General features: G+C 44.0%; 1 protein-coding gene across 2 annotated transcripts in view; it reads right to left on the reverse strand.

Annotated features, from left to right (window-relative positions):
* Nucleotides 1-1,645: 1,645 nt before the first annotated feature.
* The window catches only part of LOC121578144 (phosphatidylinositol 4-phosphate 3-kinase C2 domain-containing subunit beta-like), a 64,705-nt gene continuing 44,741 nt past the window's right edge, over nt 1,646-21,609 (reverse strand). The window contains exons 16-32 of one of the 2 annotated variants that reach the window (XM_041892277.2): nt 17,050-17,238; nt 16,543-16,636; nt 16,318-16,412; nt 15,421-15,709; nt 15,235-15,327; nt 14,925-15,054; nt 11,087-11,223; nt 10,778-10,947; nt 10,386-10,542; nt 10,195-10,304; nt 9,453-9,654; nt 8,951-9,075; nt 4,680-4,797; nt 3,583-3,670; nt 2,873-2,979; nt 2,600-2,728; nt 1,646-2,418 (exon numbers count right to left, since the gene is read on the reverse strand). In XM_041892277.2, coding sequence (XP_041748211.1) covers nt 2,227-2,418; nt 2,600-2,728; nt 2,873-2,979; nt 3,583-3,670; nt 4,680-4,797; nt 8,951-9,075; nt 9,453-9,654; nt 10,195-10,304; nt 10,386-10,542; nt 10,778-10,947; nt 11,087-11,223; nt 14,925-15,054; nt 15,235-15,327; nt 15,421-15,709; nt 16,318-16,412; nt 16,543-16,636; nt 17,050-17,238 — 2,425 coding nt within the window. In that variant the 3' untranslated portion in view covers nt 1,646-2,226. Of the gene's footprint in view, nt 2,419-2,599; nt 2,729-2,872; nt 2,980-3,547; nt 3,671-4,679; nt 4,798-8,950; nt 9,076-9,452; nt 9,655-10,194; nt 10,305-10,385; nt 10,543-10,777; nt 10,948-11,086; nt 11,224-14,924; nt 15,055-15,234; nt 15,328-15,420; nt 15,710-16,317; nt 16,413-16,542; nt 16,637-17,049; nt 17,239-21,609 lie in introns of those variants that run through there. The other variant, XR_006002738.2, reaches the window with a different exon arrangement.

The raw sequence follows: 21,609 nt of genomic DNA on the forward strand, positions 1-21,609 counted from the left end.
TTTCCCTCTCACCAGTGAATGAAGACATATTGATTCTGTGTGGATATAGTACACTGCCCATAAGCAGTTTATTCCAATGAAAATTGACTATTTGCATTGTGAGAGGTCACAGTGTCTGTCTGCCAGAGCGAAACAGGTCCAGTGTGTAATTCTCTTACAGAAGAAAATGAGAGTGAGAAATCACTGCCAAAAAAGACTGCGGTGCACACCCCAAAATTTCCCAAAGGCAAGACACAAATGTGTAGAGCAATGCTACTGTAGGTACATGTAGTTGAGGTTTTTTCAGGTATGCATGAAATCACACACAATCCTTGTTTTGCACTTATCCTGTCAGTGTGCCGTTGTGTTTTCTATTAAAGCTACAGTACTGGATAATACATAGGCAGGATCCCTTTGTAGTTTGAAACGACATGAAAGTCCAATGCAAGTTAAAAATGCATGAGAAATAAATCCATGTGCAATATGTCCACTGGATGCAGTTGAATGGTGTTTCAGTTTTGTGTTTGAAATAGCATTTTCTTTGTGATATACACAGTGCATCTCTGGCCCTAGCAAACAGTTAGATTTTCCCAACATCCACGTATGTGTTGTGTAGAAGCACTAATGCAAAAAATATTTGTGAAGGCATTGATAAAAGCCAAAAATGGAAACAAGTGATTCAGATGAGGTTTCGCCCAATAAGACATTTGAAATGCAAATAGCGATCATCAAATGGCCAAATGAAGCTTAGGTACAACTTGGGATAACAACAGCTACTCAACAATGGGAGACACAAACACACAGTCCTACAAGTTCTACAGTAGAGTAGCTACAGCCACTGGCTGAGTGGACTAAAGAGTCTTTAATGTGTTAGGGTAGACCCATACCATAATGTGTTAGGGTAGACCCATACCATAATGTGTTAGGGTAGACCCATACCATAATGTGTTAGGGTAGACCCATACCATAATGTGTTAGGGTAGACCCATACCATAATGTGTTAGGGTAGACCCATACCATTATGTGTTAGGGTAGACCCATACCATTATGTGTTAGGGTAGACCCATACCATAATGTGTTAGGGTAGACCCATACCATTATGTGTTAGGGTAGACCCATACCATAATGTGTTAGGGTAGACCCATACCATAATGTGTTAGGGTAGACCCATACCATAATGTGTTAGGGTAGACCCATACCATAATGTGTTAGGGTAGACCCATACCATAATGTGTTAGGGTAGACCCATACCATAGGCAGGTCCAGTGGGTACTGTACATCTCTACACCACAATAGTACAAAAGCATTCATGCCCTCTCTCAAATCAGAAAGACTGACCCAACATAATTCACATATCACAATCTACATAAATAATATACACAACCAAACAGAGCTCAAAATGGAGCTGCATTAACAGAAGGATAACATTTGAAAAAGAAATAACTTAAGGTTTTCTTTTAAAAAGACATGACTTCCAAGGGGACTTCCCCTGTTTCAAAGTCTTTTTCATCAGCTGGTAAGAGGACGGCTCTCCGTTGACCCTAGATAAAAGGGAAAGATGTGGTCCATGGGAGAATCTCGATTGCATACACCTCGCGTCCTCTCTCCTCTTTCCTCGCCTCCTTCTCAAAACCCATTGGAGGAGAAGGTCAGAGGGGCGGGACTTCTGGCTTTCTCATCCAATGGGTTTAGAGAAGGAGATGAGGAGAGAGGACAAGAGGAGTATGCAATTGAGATTCTCCACATTTTCACTGAGTAACAATGCCTTCTGCTTCCTCCCATGGTCCTCTGTGACCTGGTCTTGGGAGGCCATGTTGTTACCAGAGAAAGGTATTCTGGTAGTCAGAGTCACCAGAGATACAGACTGGTCATCTTCCCCCTTCTGGTCACATGGTCCGTAGTTAATCCCTTTTTATGGTGGTCAGAGGTCAGCCTGGCTAACAATAGGTCCATATAGTACAGTCCCATGGATACAGTGTCCAGTGACGATGACTGTTGGTGAGTCTACAGACACACACAAACACACCTCCAACCTAGGTAGGACACACACAAACACCTCCAACCTGGGCATGATAGGGGTCAACACACACCCCCACTGGGGGGAATAAACCAGCCCAACTCTCACAACTGAACACACCTACGCACACACACACATACACACACACACACACACACACACTTGTGTGCACGCACAACCTGATTAGTCATTTCTCGCCCTCTCGCTCTCACCCTCCTCCTCTCGCTCTCTCAGTGTGTGGAGTCGGTGCTGGGCGTGCCCAGTTGGTGCCAGTCTGCCCAGCACTGTCCGGGTGTCAGGGACTTCAGGGGGATGAAGACCTCGCCCAGCAGGGTGTTTTCCCAGAATGCACCATCCCCCAGTACCCGCAGGTGGATCACCCTCTGCTGTAGGTCTCCACAAGGGATACGGTCATATACCAACTACAGGGAGAGAGAAGGGACATACAGAGTTATACACCAACTACAGGGAGAGAGAAGGGACATACAGAGTTATACACCAACTACAGGGAGAGAGATGAGACATACAGAGTTATACACCAACTACAGGGACAGAAGAGATACACAAAGTTACATACACAGTCACACATCAACTAGGTCTCACCATCTCATTGTAGGTGGGGTTACAGGTGCGGCGCGCGGCCTTGGTCTTCCTCTTGCTGGTTTTCTGGGGGTCTGGGAGGAGGTACAGCTTGACATAGGGGTCAGGGTCTGTCCCTTCCTGCAAGGGTTGCTAGGAAAGACAGAGGGGGAAGGATAGTCAGTATATCCTCAATAACAGTCTACAGTAGAAATCTTCAACAGCATTATATTCTCAATCAGCATGCTGAACATACACGCGCACGCACACACACAATGCATGCACATGCACACTCACCAGGCCTCGTATGTGCATGACCATGATGAAGAGCTTGTCACTCTTGTAGGAGATGGAGAGCTTGACCTCTCCTACCACTTTGCCTGAGACCGGAGCCCAACAGATCTCTGCAGGTGGGGGAGAGAGACAAACAGAGACGGCGCATGTGATTATAGCAGAATGAGTTTAAAGCTCAATGTAGGATTTTAATAAGGCTATACAGTATGAGTGTATGTGTGTGTGTTTATAGTGGCAGGAGGTGTGTGTACATGTATTGTGTTTGTGTGTGTGACGGCCCAGGGAGGAGGGAGGGCTGGATCTACTGAGATAGGTGACTGTATACCTATGTACTGTATGTGCTGTAGATCCATCTTCATTAGAGAGCCAATCAGCCAGATTGAAATCTGGAGTTCCATTAACCTGTAACCCCTAACTCATAAACGTTGCTAAATGACTAAAATGTAAATGTAAAATGTCTGTGATTGGTTACTTTATCACATAGGCTCCTATTCCGGTCACCAAGGACACAGAGTGTGTGTCACGGGCTCGATACACTGGACTCTGCTGTGTGTGTGTGTGGGTGGGTGTGAGTTTGTTTTAGTAAGTGATAAACTTAACCCTGTGCCTACATGCTGTGCATTACATGTCATTCAAATAATGGTTCCAATCGATAACCATCTCCTCTCAGTGAGTCACCTGATGAATCACACACTGAGTGTGTGGGTGTGTACCTGCAGGTTTGCTCTGCAGTGTGTTCACCACTGTTCCAGGTTTCTCGTCTCTTTGCAGTGGATGGAAGAAAGTGTAGATGAGGTCACACTTAGAGAGATAAAGAGAGACAGAAAGAGAGAGACAGAAAGACAGAAACAGAGATAGAGAGAGATAAAGAGAGACAAAGAGAGAGATGGGAAGAGAGGAGGAGGAGGAAGGGTACATTCAGTTAATGACAGAAAACAACAATATGACAGATGTTCCACCTAATTAATTCCTAGGTGGAACATCAACTCACACCAACACTGTGGGCGCCATTTCCAAACTGAAGAAAATAAATGGGAGCGCTAGCAGTTCTAGCTTGTGTTTTAGTTTGATGTGGAAGTGGAGCCGTGTGTGTGGAGGGAAGTTTGTCAGCAATCAGAGGCAGTAGTACAGTTCTGGAATGGGACTACAGTACCCACCCTGACAGATTGTACAGTTCTGGAATGGGACTACAGTACCCACCCTGACAGATTGTACAGTTCTGGAATGGGACTACAGTACCCACCCTGACAGATTGTGTGTGTGTGTGTGTGTCTAAGGCTGTAACACTGATGTGTGGCTTCTTCTAAAAGGGAGGGGCTGAATTCTAAGAAACTCTCCAGTCATACTGAAACCACAGACACATACAGACTGACTCCACACAGATCATTCTGCCTCCACTTTAATGAGCGTGTGTCCATGCACATAAATAACTGACAGTTATATAAGTAGTACACTAACAGCAGTTTCATATAGTAATTTACATTATAAATGAACTGTTAATACAGCATTAGGATGACATTCATGGTCAGTCTAGTGCAGTGGTTCTCAAACCTTTACTCTGGGACACCAAGTCATTCCATGTATTTGATCTATTCCAGAGTTAGCACACCTGATTGAACGGAGTCAACACCTGACTAGGTAAATCAGGTAAGGTAATCATGTCTGGGAGTCCCAAGGAGAGGTTTGAGAACCCCTGGTCTAGTGAATGTAGTGGTAACACAGTGCTTTAAATAGATATTTAAATAGAGTGGCAGACACACAACAGGGGTCACTGAGTGCCTGAACCCAAAGGTCAGAGTTGACTGGTTACCTGGGCGACCTCGGGCGCAGCGTGCACCAGATGCCAGACATATCCATTGAGCTCGTCTTTCCTCCTATCAGCCATCGCCTCTCCTCGAGACCGCCCAATCAAAAACCGGCTGGGGAAACTGGGAGGGGCATCAAAGGACATTGTCATGATTTCACTTTACAGTTACAGATAGTTAATATCCACCTCATTTTCGATCGTTGCTATGGGCACAGCCAAACAACGGAAGTGATGGATTCCACTTCCGCTTTACTTCCCTACTGCAGCGCCGGTGGCAAACTTGCCAGAGGAAATTATTTGAAAGTCAATTTATAGAGTATAAGTGTAATTTTATATTTATTTCATTCAAGTTCGCTAACGTTAGCTAGACCTACTAGTAGGCTAGTTCTGTTGTGATAATAACGTTAGTTGTATTGTGTCAGAGTTAAGGCCCGGGCCATCCACCAAGCCAATAACTATAATGATAATTATAATGATAAACTATAGGCTACATAACTATAAAACGTTGGTGAGCATCCACACAAGAGGAACATTTATAGTTTATCGTTCTACTGTACTACACCTGTCAATCAAATTATCAACACATCCCACTGCACACTGCCTATAATAAGGTGATAACACAAGACCATTCATGAGGTCTCTACACACAGATACTGGTTCAGACCATTCAGTGCTTTCAGGGTGTGTTCATTGTCATAGTGACAACAGCAAATAATACTTCAATGTACATGTAGGCCTAATGAAAAATATGTACACTACTGTTCAAAAGTTTGGGGTCACTTAGAAATGTCCTTGTTTTCAATGAAAACATACATGAAATGAGTTTGAATAGGAAATATAGCTAAATTAATAGGAAATGTAGTCATTGACAAGGTTAGAAATCATGATTTTTAATTGAAATAATAATTGTGTCCTTCAAACTTTGCTTTCGTCAAAGAATCCTCCATTTGCAGCAATTACAGCCTTGCAGACCTTTGGCATTCTAGTTGTCAATTTTTTGAGGTAATCTGAAGAGATTACATCCCATGCTTCCTGAAGCACCTCCCACAAGTTGGATTGGCTTGATGGGCACTTCTTACGTACCATACGGTCCAGCTGCTCCCACAACAGTTCAATAGGGTTCAGATCCGGTGACTATGCTGGCCACTCCATTATAGACAGAATACCAGCTGACTGCTTCTTCCCTAAATAGTTATTGCATAGTTTGGAGCTGTGCTTTGGGTCATTGTCCTGTTGTAGGAGGAAATTGGCTCCAATCAAGCGCCGTCCACAGGGTATGGCATGGCGTTGCAAAATGGAGTGAAAGCCTTCCTTCTTCAAGATCCCTTTTACCCTGTACAAATCTCCCACTTTACCACCACCAAAGCACCCCCAGACCATCACATTGCCTCCACCATGCTTGACAGATGGCATCAAGCACTCCTCCAACATCTTCTCATTTGGTCTGCGTCTCACAAATGTTCTTCTTTGTGATCCGAACACCTCAAACTTCGATTCGTCTGTCCATAAAACTTTTTTCCAATCTTCCTCTGTCCAGTGTCTGTGTTCTTTTGCCCATCTTAATATTTTCTTTTTATTGGCCAGTCTGAGATATGGCTTTTTCTTTGCAACTGCCTAGAAGGTCAGCATCCCGGAGTCGCCTCTTCACTGTTGACGTTGAGACTGGTGTTTTGCGGGTACTATTTAACGAAGCTGCCAGTTGAGGACCTGTGAGGCGTCTGTTTCTCAAACTAGACACTAATGTATTTGTCCTCTTGCTCAGTTGTGCACCTTGGCCTCCCACTCTTCTTTCTATTCTGGTTAGATCCAGTTTGCGCTGTTCTGTGAAGCGAGTAGTACACAGCGTTGTACGAGATCTTCAGTTTCTTGGCAATTTCTCGCATGGAATAGCCTTCATTTCTCTGAACAAGAATAGACTGACGAGTTTCAGAAGAAAGTTATTTGTTTCTGGCCATTTTGAGCCTGTAATCAAACCCACAATTGCTGATGCTCCAGATACTCAACTAGTCTCAAGAAGGGCAGTTTTATTGCTTCTTTAAATCAGCACAACAGTTTTCAGCTGTGCTAACATAATTGCAAAATAGTTTTCTAATGATCAATTAGCCTTTTAAAATGATAAACTTGGATTAGCAAACACAACTTGCCATTGGAACACAGGACTGATGGTTGCTGATAATGGCCCTCTGTACGCCTATGTAGATATTCCATTATTATTATTATTATTTTTTAATCAGCCGTTTCCAGCTACAATAGCCATTTACAACATTAAGAATGTCTACACTGTATTTCTGATAAATGTGCTGTTATTTTAAAATGGACAAAAAAAAATTGCTTTTCTTTTGAAAACAAGGACATTTCTAAGTGAACCCAAACTTTTTAACAGTAGTGTATTCAAATGTAGCAATTCAACAACAAACGTTGTTTAGCCTGTATCTTTTACAGCATGTCATTGCCTCATTGCTCAAGTGGTTCGAAGTGATTTCAATTTTTCTAATGGTTGTAAATTCCTTTGGTTCTTATTTTTCCCTGTGCTCATCTCTGTACGTCCTGTGCCACTATTTGCAATGCATCAGTGCAACAATGTTATCATAACCATCCAAAAGTTATCACACCAATGCACTCTCTCCTAAACTTTCCCAGACATTCATTTTCTATGCTGTAGGCCTGTTTTACATTCAGCAATTAGCAAGAGCAAGCCTCCTTCTTCCCCCGAATAGGCTATTAGGCGTAGTATAAAAAATGATGAAAATAAAATGTCCTACTGTATCTTTTGTAGCCTATAGCTTTTCCTGGGACTTCACAATAAGAGGAATGGCCTATTGTGGAGAGGATTGCATAGCCAATAGCCTGTTGTGCACGGAAACAGCTGGAAGAGAGTCTAGTGATGTGTAGCCGAAGTAAGAAGCTAAATATTAGCTAGATATTAGGCTAATTATTAGCTAAATATTAGGGCTATAGGCTAAATATTTACCTGTCAAAGTGCAAGACAAATAAGTTGACAGATTATGAAATGGCAGCTCTGTAGCGCGTTCCTTCAGGCTGTGCTCTGTGGTCCCCAGGCATGCAAAGATCCACTATTGATTAGGCCTAGGCCTATGTTTTTAGACAATACAATTATTATACCTGGGCTACAACAACAGTGCAATGAGGAATTTATTATTGTTATCAAGTGAATACACAATTATTGTCCATAGGCCGTAAACTGAAGTGATGTAGGCTAATTTGAATAACCGCACATGCTGAAATAACTGCATAGGCCAACAGCCTAGGCCTGATCATGCAACTATTTGGATCAGTTTGGGTCTATTGTCGACAGTATAGAAGGTTTAGAAAGGTACATTAGCAGGCCACTCATATGATATATTTTGTCAGGATGTAGCCCGGTGTTAAGATAGGCCTACTATAGTAAAATATGGGCTTCTCCTTTACAACTCCCTGTTCTTAATGCTGTAGCCTATTTTACATTCAGCAAGCAAGAGCAAGCATGCGTCGCTCCTCCAATAGGCTATTAGTAGGCTAAAGAAAAGAAGGCGAAATAGGTGTCCAACAAGCTTTTGTAGTCTGGCTTATCCTGGGACTTCACAATAATGAAAAGGAATACCTGTGGCAGCGAAAAAGGCCAGGTGCGTAATTGCGCAGAACAATGAAGACAGACAGGCTGGAAAACCTACCCTATTGTTTCAGTTTTTTAGGGACAAGAAATGTATCCTACCTAGGCTACAACAACAATGTCATGAAGAATTTTATTATTGTTTTCAAGTGAGTAAAAAACTCTAGTCTAGGCTGTAAACTGCAGTGAATAGCCTGTCATTTGAATAACCGCTCAAAAGCCTGCCATTTTTAATGCATGTTCATTTCAAAATAACTGTATCTAGCCTGCCTGATTGGGAAACCATTTGGCTCAATTATGGGGGTTTTCACGGCAGTTTACAAGGTCCAAACACATTAGCAAGACAGTAATATACTGTCTAAGCTAACAGAAACATGCTAATGCAGGGATTTCTAGTGGTGCGCATATGAATTATGATAATGCACGAGCGCGGAGTAAGTTGTATCCATAGTTGCTGCGTTTGGCTTCCGTGTTTTAAAAGTGTTCGAGAATGAGGTGGATAGTTACAGATAGATACCAGTGACATCACTTCCTACAGTTATTTAGACTCCAATTATTATCACTAATATTACTATTCCTCTATTACTAGTTTTAGTTACTGTTGTTGTTTCAAGAGAAGGGTGATGATCTGTACATGATCAGTGTGTGTGCGTGCGTGTGTTACCTGGGTAGTTTGGATGAGGGGAAGATGAGGCGTAGTTTACTGTGTAATTCATAGAACTCCTCAAAGCTCCTCTGGACCAACACTGACCCCTGCTGGCCCTCTCGCTCAACTTTCACCACAAATGCCTGGGGAGAGACACACTATATACTTGATCTTACATGACTCTACCCTTACATGATGTATCCTTTACGGAGGCTGTGGGCTAGGGTTAGGGAGAGACGGTTTGTCTTTTGTATTTGTTGCTGGGCTTATACTAAAGTGTAGGTGCATATGTGTGTGGGTAACTGTAGACTTACATAGCACTAATTTTCTGGGGCTGTATGTGTATACGTAGTATAACATATGACTGTAGACTTAGGAATTCTTGTATAATTTGCTGGGCCTGTATGTGCGTATGTAGTATAGTGGACATATCCCTTGCTGGGCCTATGTGTACATGTAACTGTAGATTTACATAGGTGTAATTTACTAGGACTGTAGGTGTGTATGACTGTAGACTTACGTATCCTTTGCTTGAGCTGTAAGTTCGTATGTGTCGGCAGACAAAGAGGTTGAGGATGAGTCCGTCAGTCTTGAGGGTGTAAACCCGAGGGGCAAAGGAGAGGACAGGATGCTCCTCGGATGAGGCAAACTTCATCTGGGCCAAGTTATGGATGAAGAAGTTCAACTTAGTTGCAACACTGCCCAGACTGGACTCTATCAACCTAGAGAGGGACAGAGAGAGAGAAAAAGAGAGAGAGAGAGAGAGAGAGAGAGAGAGAGAGAGAGAGAGAGAGAGAGAGAGAGAGAGAGAGAGAGAGAGAGAGAGAGAGAGAGAGAGAGAGAGAGAGAGAGAGAGAGAGACAGAGAGAGAGAGAGAGAGAGAGAGAGAGAGAGAGAGAGAGAGAGAGAGACACGAGAGAGAGAGAGAGAGAGAGAGAGAGAGACACAAGAGAGAGAGAGAGAGAGAGAGAGAGAGAGACACAGAGAGAGAGAGAGAGAGAGAGAGAGAGAGAGAGAGAGAGAGAGAGAGAGAGAGACAGAGAGAGACACAGAGAGAGACACAGAGAGAGAGAGAGCGAGAGACAGACAGAGAGAGAGAGAGAGAGCGAGAGACAGACAGAGAGAGAGAGCGAGAGACAGACACAGAGAGAGAGAGAGCGAGAGCGAGAGAGACAACATACTCTATGACTATACGGATTATACTGTAAGTCTATATAGAATATACAGTTTGTGTCTGTGTGTGTGTGTGTGATGGTGTGTACCTGGTGAAGTACATGGTGGCATCAGCCTCAGACTCGTGAGGTCTCAGGGCGTCGTAGACATACTTCAGATCATCCAGGTCTGACAGCTCAGGGATGCCACACGACAACATCTACACAGGACACATAGGGAGACATCAGTGTGTGTGCATGTGTGCGTTCGTGCACGCACACGTGTGTGTATGTATACGTACCAGTCCTAGTAGGTTGAGAAAAAGTTGTGCGTGTTTGCGGATGAGGTTGTAGGCTTCACAGCACAGGTCCACAAAGTCATGGAAACGACTGGAAGGTTTGTCTCCGCCGTTGATGACATAGGCCATGTCAGAGGTGAACACAAACGGAGCACGGTCCCTGCCAATCACAAACACACACAGATAAATACCAATCAGAACACAGGGCCATCGGTCTCTACCAATAGGAACAGAACCATCTGTGTCTGTCTGCCAATCAGAAAAACACTAAGCAAAAAACAAAGACACAGTGGTAAAAGTTGCGTTCCTCTGTCCTAGCAATATCGACTACGGCTAGATTTGAAATTGAAGTTGGGCATATATTTTCCAGCGCCCTCTCTGCCTCCCGAGCTCACCGTTTGATGTTGCCAAACATCTGGGCATGTCCCAAAAACTTGCCAAAGTCGATGTGGAACATGTGACCGCTGGTCTTCAGCATGATGTTGTCGTTGTGGCGGTCACAGATACCCAGGATGTAGGTGGCCACGCAGCAGCCTGCGCACGAGTAGATGAAGTTCTCCACAGCCTAGCATGACACAGCACAGGGTCAGAGGTTACAGGTCACAGTGTGTACAATGAGAGAGTGTTTGTGTGAGGTTGAGAGAGCGGGCGCTTGAGTGAGTGAGTGATAGTTTGTGCATGTGTGCACATGTGTCTGACTGTACCTTCTCATACTCATCCTCTGTGGGGTTGTGTTTCTGTAGCCAGTCAGCAAGGGGGCGGTCCTTAAAGGAACCAGTCACTCCATGTTCCCCCTGGATCTTCCTCAGAGTCTCAGCCTGGGGAATCATCTCCACCATACCTGTGAGTGTGAGTCAGTGAGAGAGAGACTACATGACCAAAAGTATGTGGACACCTGCTCGTCAAACATCTCATTCCAAAATCATGGGCATTAATATGGAGTTGGTTTCCCCTCCACTCTTCTGGGAAGGCTTTCCACTAGATGTTGGAACATTACTGCAGGGACTTGCTTCCATTCAGCCACAAGAACATTAGTGAGGTCGGGCACTGATGTTGGCCGATTAATCCTGGCTCACAGTCGGCTTTCCAATTCATCCTAAAGGTGTTCAATGGGGTTGAGGTCAAGGCTCTGTGCAGGCCAGTCAAGTTCTTCCACACCGATCAACAAATTATTTCTGTACAGACCTCGCTTTGTGCATGGGGGCGTTGTCATGCTGAAACAGGAAAGGGCCTTCCCAAAACTGTTGCCACAAAGTTGGATGCACAGAATCGCCTAAAATGTCATTGTATGCTATAGCGTTAAGATTTCCCTTCACTGGAACTAAATTTGACGAACTGACTTGTTGGAAAGGTGGCATCCTATGACGTTGCCATGTTGAAAGTCACTGAGCTCTTCAGTAAAACCATTCTACTGCCAATGTTTGTCTATGGAGATTGCATGGCTGTGTGCTCAATTTTATACACCTGTCAGCAATGGGTGTGGCTGAAATAGCCATATCCACTAATTTGAAGGGGTGTCCACATACTCTTCTATATAGTGTATTTCCCACAGATCACACACACCCACAAATAATTTGAAAACAAATCAAACATTGATAAACTACCGCAGTGTGCAGTCACATCAGTAAGATTTGTGGCCCGTTGCCATGAGAAAAGGGCAACCAGAGGAGTAAAAACATTGTAAATACAACCTATATTTATCTGTTTATTTATTTCCCCTTTCATACTTCAACTACTTGCACATTACAACACTGTACACAGCCAATAATAGAACATTTGAAATGTCTATACTCTTTTACAACTTTTGTGAGTGTAATGTTTCCCTGCAGGATTTCAGTCCTTCACGGCGTAGTGTGTTACCAATTGTTTTCTTGGTGACTATGGTCCCAGCTGCCTTGAGATCATTGACAAGATCCTCCTGTGTAGTTCTGGGCTGATTCCTCACCGTTCTCATGATCATTGCAATTTTCTGGATTTTGTTGTTGTTATTCGGTCTCTCACTGTTCAAATAAACCTACCATAAAAATTATAGACTAATCATTTCTTTGTCAGTGTGCAAACGTACAAAATCAGCAGGGGATCAAATACTTTTTTTCCCTCACTGTAGATTTAGAGTTGGATAAACTTGGATTTTTTCAGAATAACATATATAGGATACTACCCTCCACAACATAACCTTCACTCCAAATCAAAACTCCAAACCTACAACCTGATTTTGGACAAAATTACCTGGAAGGATTCTTACTACCAAAGATATACAGCAAATGCTCTGGCAAACTAACGACCAGCAAAAGAAGAACAACAGAAACCTGAAAATAATGTTTAGTCTGAAGCTTCTTTTAAAGCCAAAAGAAAAATGTATTACAATAATCTATTTTACTTTATAAGGACTGAATGCTAAGTTAAGGCTACCAAGCTTGCTAGGACAGAACAGATCCGGCTGCAATTTCAATTAGCACTGAGGTGTGAAGTGAGAGGTGTCAAAGCCCTTGAGCACAACAATGGCAGAAGAGTTTCACAGCCTCCCCCACCCAAATACAGAGGGCTTTGAGGCCCGTTGCTCCATGGCTTCCACCTGTGCAGAGGTCATCACAATACAGTACCCATTGGATGTAAAAAATGTGGGACACAAAGAGTACAAAAAGAAGCTCATCATGGACAATCCAGACACTTTTTAATGACTGCTACAAAAATGGGAATGTAAGCAACTTCATCTTCCACACAGACCATCCTCTGGCAAAGCACAGTGCTACCCCTCTGTCAAGAGGGGGTGTTAGCGATGGGTGGAAACTCAGGATACTAGACAACGAGGACTGAGTCAACCAATGTCAACCTGTACAAGTCTGGAACAGTATTTGTACAGGGCAACCCCAAACAGTTTCAGCTGGACTTCCACGGAATCAAAGAGGGAGCGCAGCAGGAGAAGCTCTCTCTTGAGAAAGACTCCCCCACTCCGAGCAAGTCAGTCCAGACCTCTTCCTTAAAACAACCCCACAGACGAGCAACCCCAAGCGAAAAGTCAACCTCCCCAACACAGAGTACTACTCCCTCACTGAAATTAAGAATACATTCACCCAGCTGGAGGAGCTGGAACAGCAGGTGAACACACTCCAGTCAGCACAGACCCAGACAACAGTCCAGCACAACAACACCCCCTCAACCAGACCCGGAGAGGTGGAGGGGTAGAGACATTTCTTCACTCTGGACTGTGGCGAGACAACTTCAACAGGAGAAAGAGCAGGAGCGGAAGGAGGAGGCCCAGCGACAGGAGAAGATGTGAGCAATAGAGGAGAAGGTTAGAAAGATGAGGTGTGATAGAGAACAACCCATGAGAGAGCTGGCCACCCCTGCTGAAAAGCCAGCAGACACCACAGCAGAACAGTCCACCCCAGACCTTGACAATAGCCTCGACATCACAGTAGGACAGATAAATGAAGAACCCCAAGCCCAGGGGACCCTACCCCCTCCTAGCAACCCCCTGTCAGCCCTCCTGACAACCCCCCCACACCCACAGAGGACACACACAAGCCACAGATTGTACTCCTTATGGACTCAAACGGGAAATATATACAAGAAAATAAACCTTTTCCCAAACACACGGTGTCTAAACTCTGGTGTCCAAACACCCAGCACGCCATAGATCTTTTTCTGAGCACCAACTCAGGTCAATCAGCCACATAATAATACACACAGGCAAAAATGACCTGAGAGCACAGCAGGAAAGGGAGGCCACAGCACTCAAGGCAGTGATTGAAAAAGTTTATTCTACTTTCCCCAACGCACAAGTGGTTATCTCCACCCTGCTACCACGAAAATACTTCCACCATGCTACCATACAGTGGGTAAACGGAAGTATTTCCCATGGCCATGCCTCAAAACCAAATGTATACCTGGCCCACTACTCCACCCTGGACTTGAACAGCCTTTATGACCAGGTCCACCTATACGAGGCAGCAGTGCCCACCTTCGCCAGGACCCTAAAGGACATCCCGCAAAGAGGGCCTCAACATGAAAGTCACACATACGCCCAGGCTGTGAGCAGGCAAACAGGCCCAACCCCCACTCTTACACTAGCCCAAGCCAATGGAATGTATCAGATGCTCAGTAGGCTCTGCTCACACTTACTGGTCTGAGGCTAAACCACACAAATAAAAACATTGGACACTTTATGGAACACAAAGCCTTCACTAGCTCATCCTGGAATATCCAAGGCCTGAGGTCATCTGCCTTTGCCCTAAAGAGCAGGAACCTGGACTTCACCAAATAAATCAGAAATACACACATTGTCATCCTACAGACATTGTCATCCTACAAGAAACATGGTAAAGAGGAGATGGACCCACTGGTTGCCCTCTAGGTTACAGAGAGCTGGTAGTCCCATCCACCAAACTACCAGAAGTAAAACAGGGAAAAGACTCAGGGGGTATGCTAATTTGGTATAGAGCAGACCTAACCCACGCCATTAAATTAATCAAATCAGGAACCTCTCTCCCACCTTCTCTCTCTCACTCTCTCACTCTCTCACTCTCGCTTCCTCCTTACCTCTGCCTCTTCCCGTAGAAAAGCATCTGAAGATCACCATCCTCATGTCCAGCCCCTCCTGGATCCAGATCTTGTTCATGATGCGGATGATCTGCAGGGTCAGCATGTCCTGGCGCAGGTCGTCACCTGACTTGAGAGCAGCGGTCAGAGGGCACAAGACACAGCGGTCACAGAGGTCGAAGGTCAACACGGGTTCAGAAAGGTACATTTAAGTGGTTTGTTGATTCAGTAAATGTAAATGTGCACAACAGGGGCTGCATCTCAGCAGTCTTAAGTGGCTCTCTGATTCAGTGGAGTTTGAAATGTTTACCTTGAAGATGACATTGATGTTGTCTCCCCGAGGGTCCAGGTTCTGGAAGGACAATTTGAGGGGCACGGCGTTGGAGTTGAAGTAGGAACACAACTGCAGACAGGAGAGGAGAGAGAGGATTAGAGATCACACACACACACAGGAGCAAACACACACACACACACTCACACTAACACAAACACGTACCTGTATGTTGATGGCTTTGACCAGCATGCCAGGGTTGAGGGGGAGACGGCAGCTGCTACTGCCTGAGAAGAACTGCTTGACCTCCTCTAGGCCCTCTCGAAGGATAGCCTGTCTGCTGGAGGGAGAGGTGTCCCGGACACGTTGGGCTACTTTAGCCAGGATGGTGACCAGCCAGCACTGTCTGTCAAACTCCTCTCTGAGACCCCTACCCACACAGCACAGCAGGCCTGCTAACAGGTGCTGGTACCTCCCACTGAACTGACTGTCCTGCAGGGTGTCCTTCAACAACCTGGGAAAGAGAGGGAAGGGGGAGGAGAGGAGGGAAGAAGGGGGAGGAGAGAGGTTTCACAACAATATCTGACTATTGTTCATGTGGTCCACTATTTAAAACATGTGTACTTTGTGTTCAGGGCCCGTATTCATGAAGCATCTCCGAGTGCTCCTCTAGCATCAGTTTAGCCTTTCAAATCATAATGATTAAGAGGGGGGACCTGATCCTAGATCAGCACTCCTACTTCTTATGAATATGGGCCCTGATGTAATTGTGTTAACTCATTTTTAAGAATAAATTCTTATGCATCATCCAGTGAGTTTGTTTTGGCATTTCCCAATCTGTCCAGCAGGTGGAGACATGTGAACATGTTTGCCCTAGTGAAGACAATGCATCAATGACATTGTCCTACATTACAGCATTGTCATGTATGGAATGCAGTGCTTTACTTTGTTAATGGGTGTTTCTGTGAGCGAATGTGAGTGATGAATTGACTCATGTCTATGTTGAAATAAGAGGCGGTGTGTGTCTGTGTGTATCTATGTGAGCCTACATCAGGTTGTGTGTGAAGACAAAAGGAAGGCTGAGTGCGTCTTCATGCATGAGCTGATGTGTGTAAGTCTCACCAGAAGAGATAGTGTGCAATGCGCATGTCCCCTATGGCTCTCCGTAGCAGGAAACGCACCAACGGACTGTCCAGGTAACACTCATATTTAAGAGCCTGCGAGCCAGAGGGGGACACAGATTAAGAGAGTTGGTTAGTTGCTCCACATAGCCCTCTAATAAGGTGTTTGTATGGTATTCATAATGAATTGGTAAGGTGCGCTCATAAGGCATTGGTACGGTGTTACCTGCACCAGCTGTGGTAGGAAGTCCAGCAGCTCAGGGTCAGAGATGGAGTCCATCCACTGTACTGCAGTATGCCTCAGCTCCTGATCAGGGAACCTAATACACATTAAATACATTTCGTATTCAATTACTACATTGTTTCAATCCAAAATAAAGAAATATTTGAGAGATCAAACAAATGCTTGGACCTCATTAATCATTGAACTGTCATTCTTCAAAGCGGTTGATGCATGTGATGCCATGCATGTTGCCCTGCTGAGGTGAACTCATGGTATTTATGTTTCAGAACAGGATTCTAAGCCTGTCAGGTCCACTCCCATCTCTGACCATGACCCCAAACTGCCAGCATGGCTGTGGTCCACACTAACACCTCCAGTCCTAACACATCATGACAAGGTTGAATGGTGACCACAGGTCTTCTGGCGACAGTTGCCCGGTGACTGTTTCCCTGGCGAGTGTTGCCCCAGAAACCATTGCCTGGTAACCACACGCACACACAGTCCACTTACGAGGCATGCAGCAGGCCCAGTGCGTCGTGGTGGTTGAGACATGCCCACTGGCGGAGTAGGGCATAGATGTCTGACAGACATGCCCACTCCCAGCAGGGGGCACTAGCTAGCACCAGGGGCAGGGCACCACTCTCTGACTGGCAGAATGAACGCTTCTCCCACAACAGACGCTTGTCCTCTGGAGTCAACCTGGACAGAGGGAGGGGAGAGAGAGAGAGGATAAATATAAGCTACCTTATTAAATGACATTCATATTTTGCTTGAGAGTGGGGCAAAGAGAGGGTGTTATGGATAGAAGGGAGGGGTAAAGAGAGTAAACGGTGGAGACGGGGAAAGAGAGTGAAATAATGCATACTTAGAACCCCATCCCTTTGGAAAAGAAAAGGGGGAAATACTGTATTTTTTGGTGTTACTCTCAGAAGCATTAGATGGCCTCTCTCCACTGTAATAAAGAGATAATCTTGCTTACCCAGAAGTAAAACTATCTATCTCGTGAAAGTTTGTAATTTCCTGTTTTACTTCTGGTGGAATGCCGTTAACAATTGTGAATACCTTTGTGCGAAGAAAGGAAGCCAAGTTTCCTCTCACGTAAAACGGAAACTATCGGCCAAACCCCTCAGTTCAGCTAATTTCACCCGTGTTTATCAAGGCCAAAGTTTGAGTTTTCATGAATTTTTACGATACAACCTATTTTGACTTTGTGGCTGTGGAAAGCGTTTATCATCCGCACACGGCCTTGAAAATCACCGCACCAATTTAAGCACCGCCTTCTAAAAATCCTGATTCGTCCAAATTATCAACTACGAAAACCAAAAAAGCAGGAACTACTGCTGCTCGTAATCACATTCTACGTGGGCCTTGACAGATTCTCGTCGTTTCATATGTCCACGAGAGATTAAGAGATAGATAGCCATGGTATAAATGTGGCCAACACGTATCAATGCTCTCTTTGTTCTGTCACGATAACATTGCTCTGTTTCTCCTTGCTTTGGCAATACTCACTCTAACGTGGTTACGCAAATAAAGAACAATCGTTAAATTTGAAACAGGCAAAGATTTAAAAAAAAATAAGACAATTTTTGGAAATGGTGTGTAAGGGAGAGGGAGAGACAGACGGAGAAAGAGGGAGTAAAGGCGAGACAGATAATGAGGAAGAAAAATAGAGAGAGAGTGACTGGGAGAAGGGAGAATAAACAGTACATTCATACTCATCACACACAGGTTCATATGTGTATGTTTGAATCGCTGCCTAAATCAACAGACACAGGTTTTTGTTCTCTATCCGCTCTAGCAGAGCAGAGGGCTGGGAAAATAATTTTTGTTACTATTGGAAGGGTTCTCCTTGGTACGGTTGTTTCCATTGGCTGAATATACTGTGTCATTGTTGGGATTGGATGATCCAGCTGGACAACAGTTGTTGCTATTGGATGAGCTCAGCTGATCTACTTCCTGCATGGAGCCTGATATTGGATGGCACTGAAGCCTGTACAGTTGTGTGGAAAGACTGTGCCTTAAGAGAATTGGCTTTAAATCATTATTCATCAACACTGATAAATCTAGTGTTTTTCATGTAATATTAAATTGATCCTGACCATTAATCATCATTTGTTGAAGATTTGAATGTGTGCACATTAGGGCTGGGCGATATACCATATTTTACTCTATACCGGTATTGATGCACAGACCAGTTTGGGTTTTTACTTTGCCTTCTATAACGGTATTTGAATGTTTCATTTGTTAAATGTGATACGCCGTTAAATGTGATACATGGAGGAAAATCTATTCCCAAGTGGGCCGGACCGGAAAAATCATGGTATATATAACTTAAAAACGACAACTTCAGATTGTTTTCTTTGTTTTAATACGATCAACATACAACATAAAGCTGGAGCCTGAGGACAGTGTGTCCAAAATAGTACAAGCACAACATCACTATTAATCATAAAACACGTCAAGTTTATTTGAAAATTCTAAAGAAAAAGAACACACAAACACACAATGCCTCAGTGATTAACAGAACTGTTTCACAGATCACAGAACTATATCAGGGTGTCATTTCTCAGGCAGAAATGTAGATAAAAATAATGAAATCCTGTTCCCCAAACAAGTGCAAGAACCACAGAGTCAAGAATAGGTTAAATATACAAATAAAATAAATTAAAAACAATAGCACATCAACATAAAAACATATAAACATAAAGCTGGAGCCTGAGGACAGTGTCCAAAAGCACAACATCACTATTAATCATAAAACACCTCAAGTTATTTGAAAGTTCTGAGGACAAAGAACACACAAACACACAATGCCTCAGTGATTCACAGAAGTATATCACAGATCACAGAACTATATCAGGGTGTCATTTCTCAGGCAGAAATGTAGATAAAAATAATGAAATACTGTTCCCCAAACAAGTGCAAGAACCACAGAGTCAAGAATAGGTTAAATATACAAATAAAATAAAATCAATTAAAAACAATAGCACATCAACATAAAAACATATAAACATAAATCTGAAAGCGTTGCTCAAACTCCCGTAACAGTCCCGTTATTTTATCTTTGAACCGCTTCATGTCTGCCACATGTTGGGTCGCGCACACATTTTTCAGACAGGGAAGTGAGCTGCATCACCACCGGCAAGTTGCGTCTCCCACAATGACAGCTTCAACTTGAAAGAACGTATGCTGTCATAATACTGCGTGACAACTTTGTTGCGCCCTTGCAGCTGTTTGTTCAAGTTATTCAGGTGCTCTGTAACATCCACCATAAATGCAAGGTCCTGCATCCATTCTGCAGAATGAAATTCTAACACTGGTTTGCCCTTTTCTTCCATGAACTGTTCAATTTCTTCTCGTAAATCAAAGAAACGCCTCAGCACAGCACCTCGGCTTAACCATCTTACCTCAGTGTGGTATGGCAGGCCATAGATGTGGTCTTTCTCTCTGAGAAGGCTGTCAAACTGACGGTGATTCAGGCTTCTGGATCGGATGAAATTAACAGTTTGGATGACCACCTTCATGACGTTATCCATCTTTAATGACTTGCAACACAAAGCCTCCTGGTGCAAAATACAGTGAAAAGTCAAAAAATCACGTCCTCCATTTGCAGATTGCACTTTCTCTCTGAACTTTGTCACAACGCCTGCTTTTTTCCCGATCATTGAGGGCGCACCATCTGTAGCCAGGCTGACAGCGCGGGACCAGTCCACTCCGACCCTGTCCAGCGCGCCCGACGAGTGCGGTAAAAATATCAGCTGCTGTCGTTGTATCTGTCATCGGCACCAACTCCACGAACTCCTCGGTGACGGTCAATGTGTCATCAACTCCGCGGATGAAAATGGCCAGTTGTGCAACATCTGTAATGTCCGTGCTTTCATCAATTGCAACCGAAAACGCAATAAATGACTTTACTTTTTGCTTCAACCGGCTGTCCAAATCCACTGAAAGATCGGAAATCCTGTCTGCAACTGTGTTTCTTGTCAGGCTGATATTTGCAAAAGCCTGGCGCTTTTCAGGGCACACAATCTCCGCTGCCTTCATCATGCATGTTTTTACAAATTCACCCTCACTAAATGGTTTTGAAGCCACTGCGATTTCATTAGCAATGAGGTAGCTAGCTTTCACTGCTTTCACTGATGTCTCGGCTGTGAGTAAACACAGACTGCTGTTTCTTCAGACCCGCCAACAGTACATTCACCTTCTCTCATCTCCGCTGTCCTTGAAAGTTGTCATATTTGTCGGCATGAAGACTCACATAGTGGCGACGAAGGTAATATTCTTTCAGCATAAATAGGATGACCATTTTTCTTGGAACACTCTGCGTCCACTTTTCTCTTTTTTGACAGAGACATATTGGGGCAATGAGGGTGCCAAAGCACATAATGTTAAAAGTAGAAGCCGTAATAAATATCGCGGGCAAAACAAAGTGCTTTGCTTGACCTACTTGCTCTGCCCCGGTATAAACAGTTTGCTTGCTTAACACAATTGCTATTGCGCCATCCAGTGGACGCAATTGGAACAGCAGTTTATTTTCTTGAAAAATTGCAGCGCATTTTTATACTTTACAAAATTATTATAAATTTTTATTATTATTATTATTTTTATTTTTTTATCATCTCGCGGGCCGGATTAAACCCGTTTGCGGGCCTGATCCGGCCCGCGGGCCGGACGTTTGACACCCCTGCTCTAAATGATGCTTTCCACACAGCCCTAGTCCCGCCCCCTGTCACTCAAGGAGCGCATTTGTTGTTGATTGACCACGAGACACTTGCGTTCAGTCTGCATGGTCAATGCAGCAATATTGATGACAACGATGCTGTTTCCACTTTGCTTCTTATTAATGTAAATCCACAAGCGTTCTATAATTACATTATTAGTTTGTGTTTCTTACATCTGCAAACAGTTAGTTTGTCTTTTCTAAGCAAGTTGTGGCTAAACTGCAACATCTGGTAAAATAATAAGTCCTAGACTTTTTGCCCATATCGCGCAGCCCTATGTGGCAGTGTGGATATGATCTTAAATTAGTGCAGGAAATGCAGATATTGATGAAAATGCAGAAAATGT

This window comes from Coregonus clupeaformis, chromosome 12, assembly GCF_020615455.1.
Source record: "Coregonus clupeaformis isolate EN_2021a chromosome 12, ASM2061545v1, whole genome shotgun sequence".
Lineage (NCBI taxonomy): Eukaryota > Metazoa > Chordata > Actinopteri > Salmoniformes > Salmonidae > Coregonus > Coregonus clupeaformis.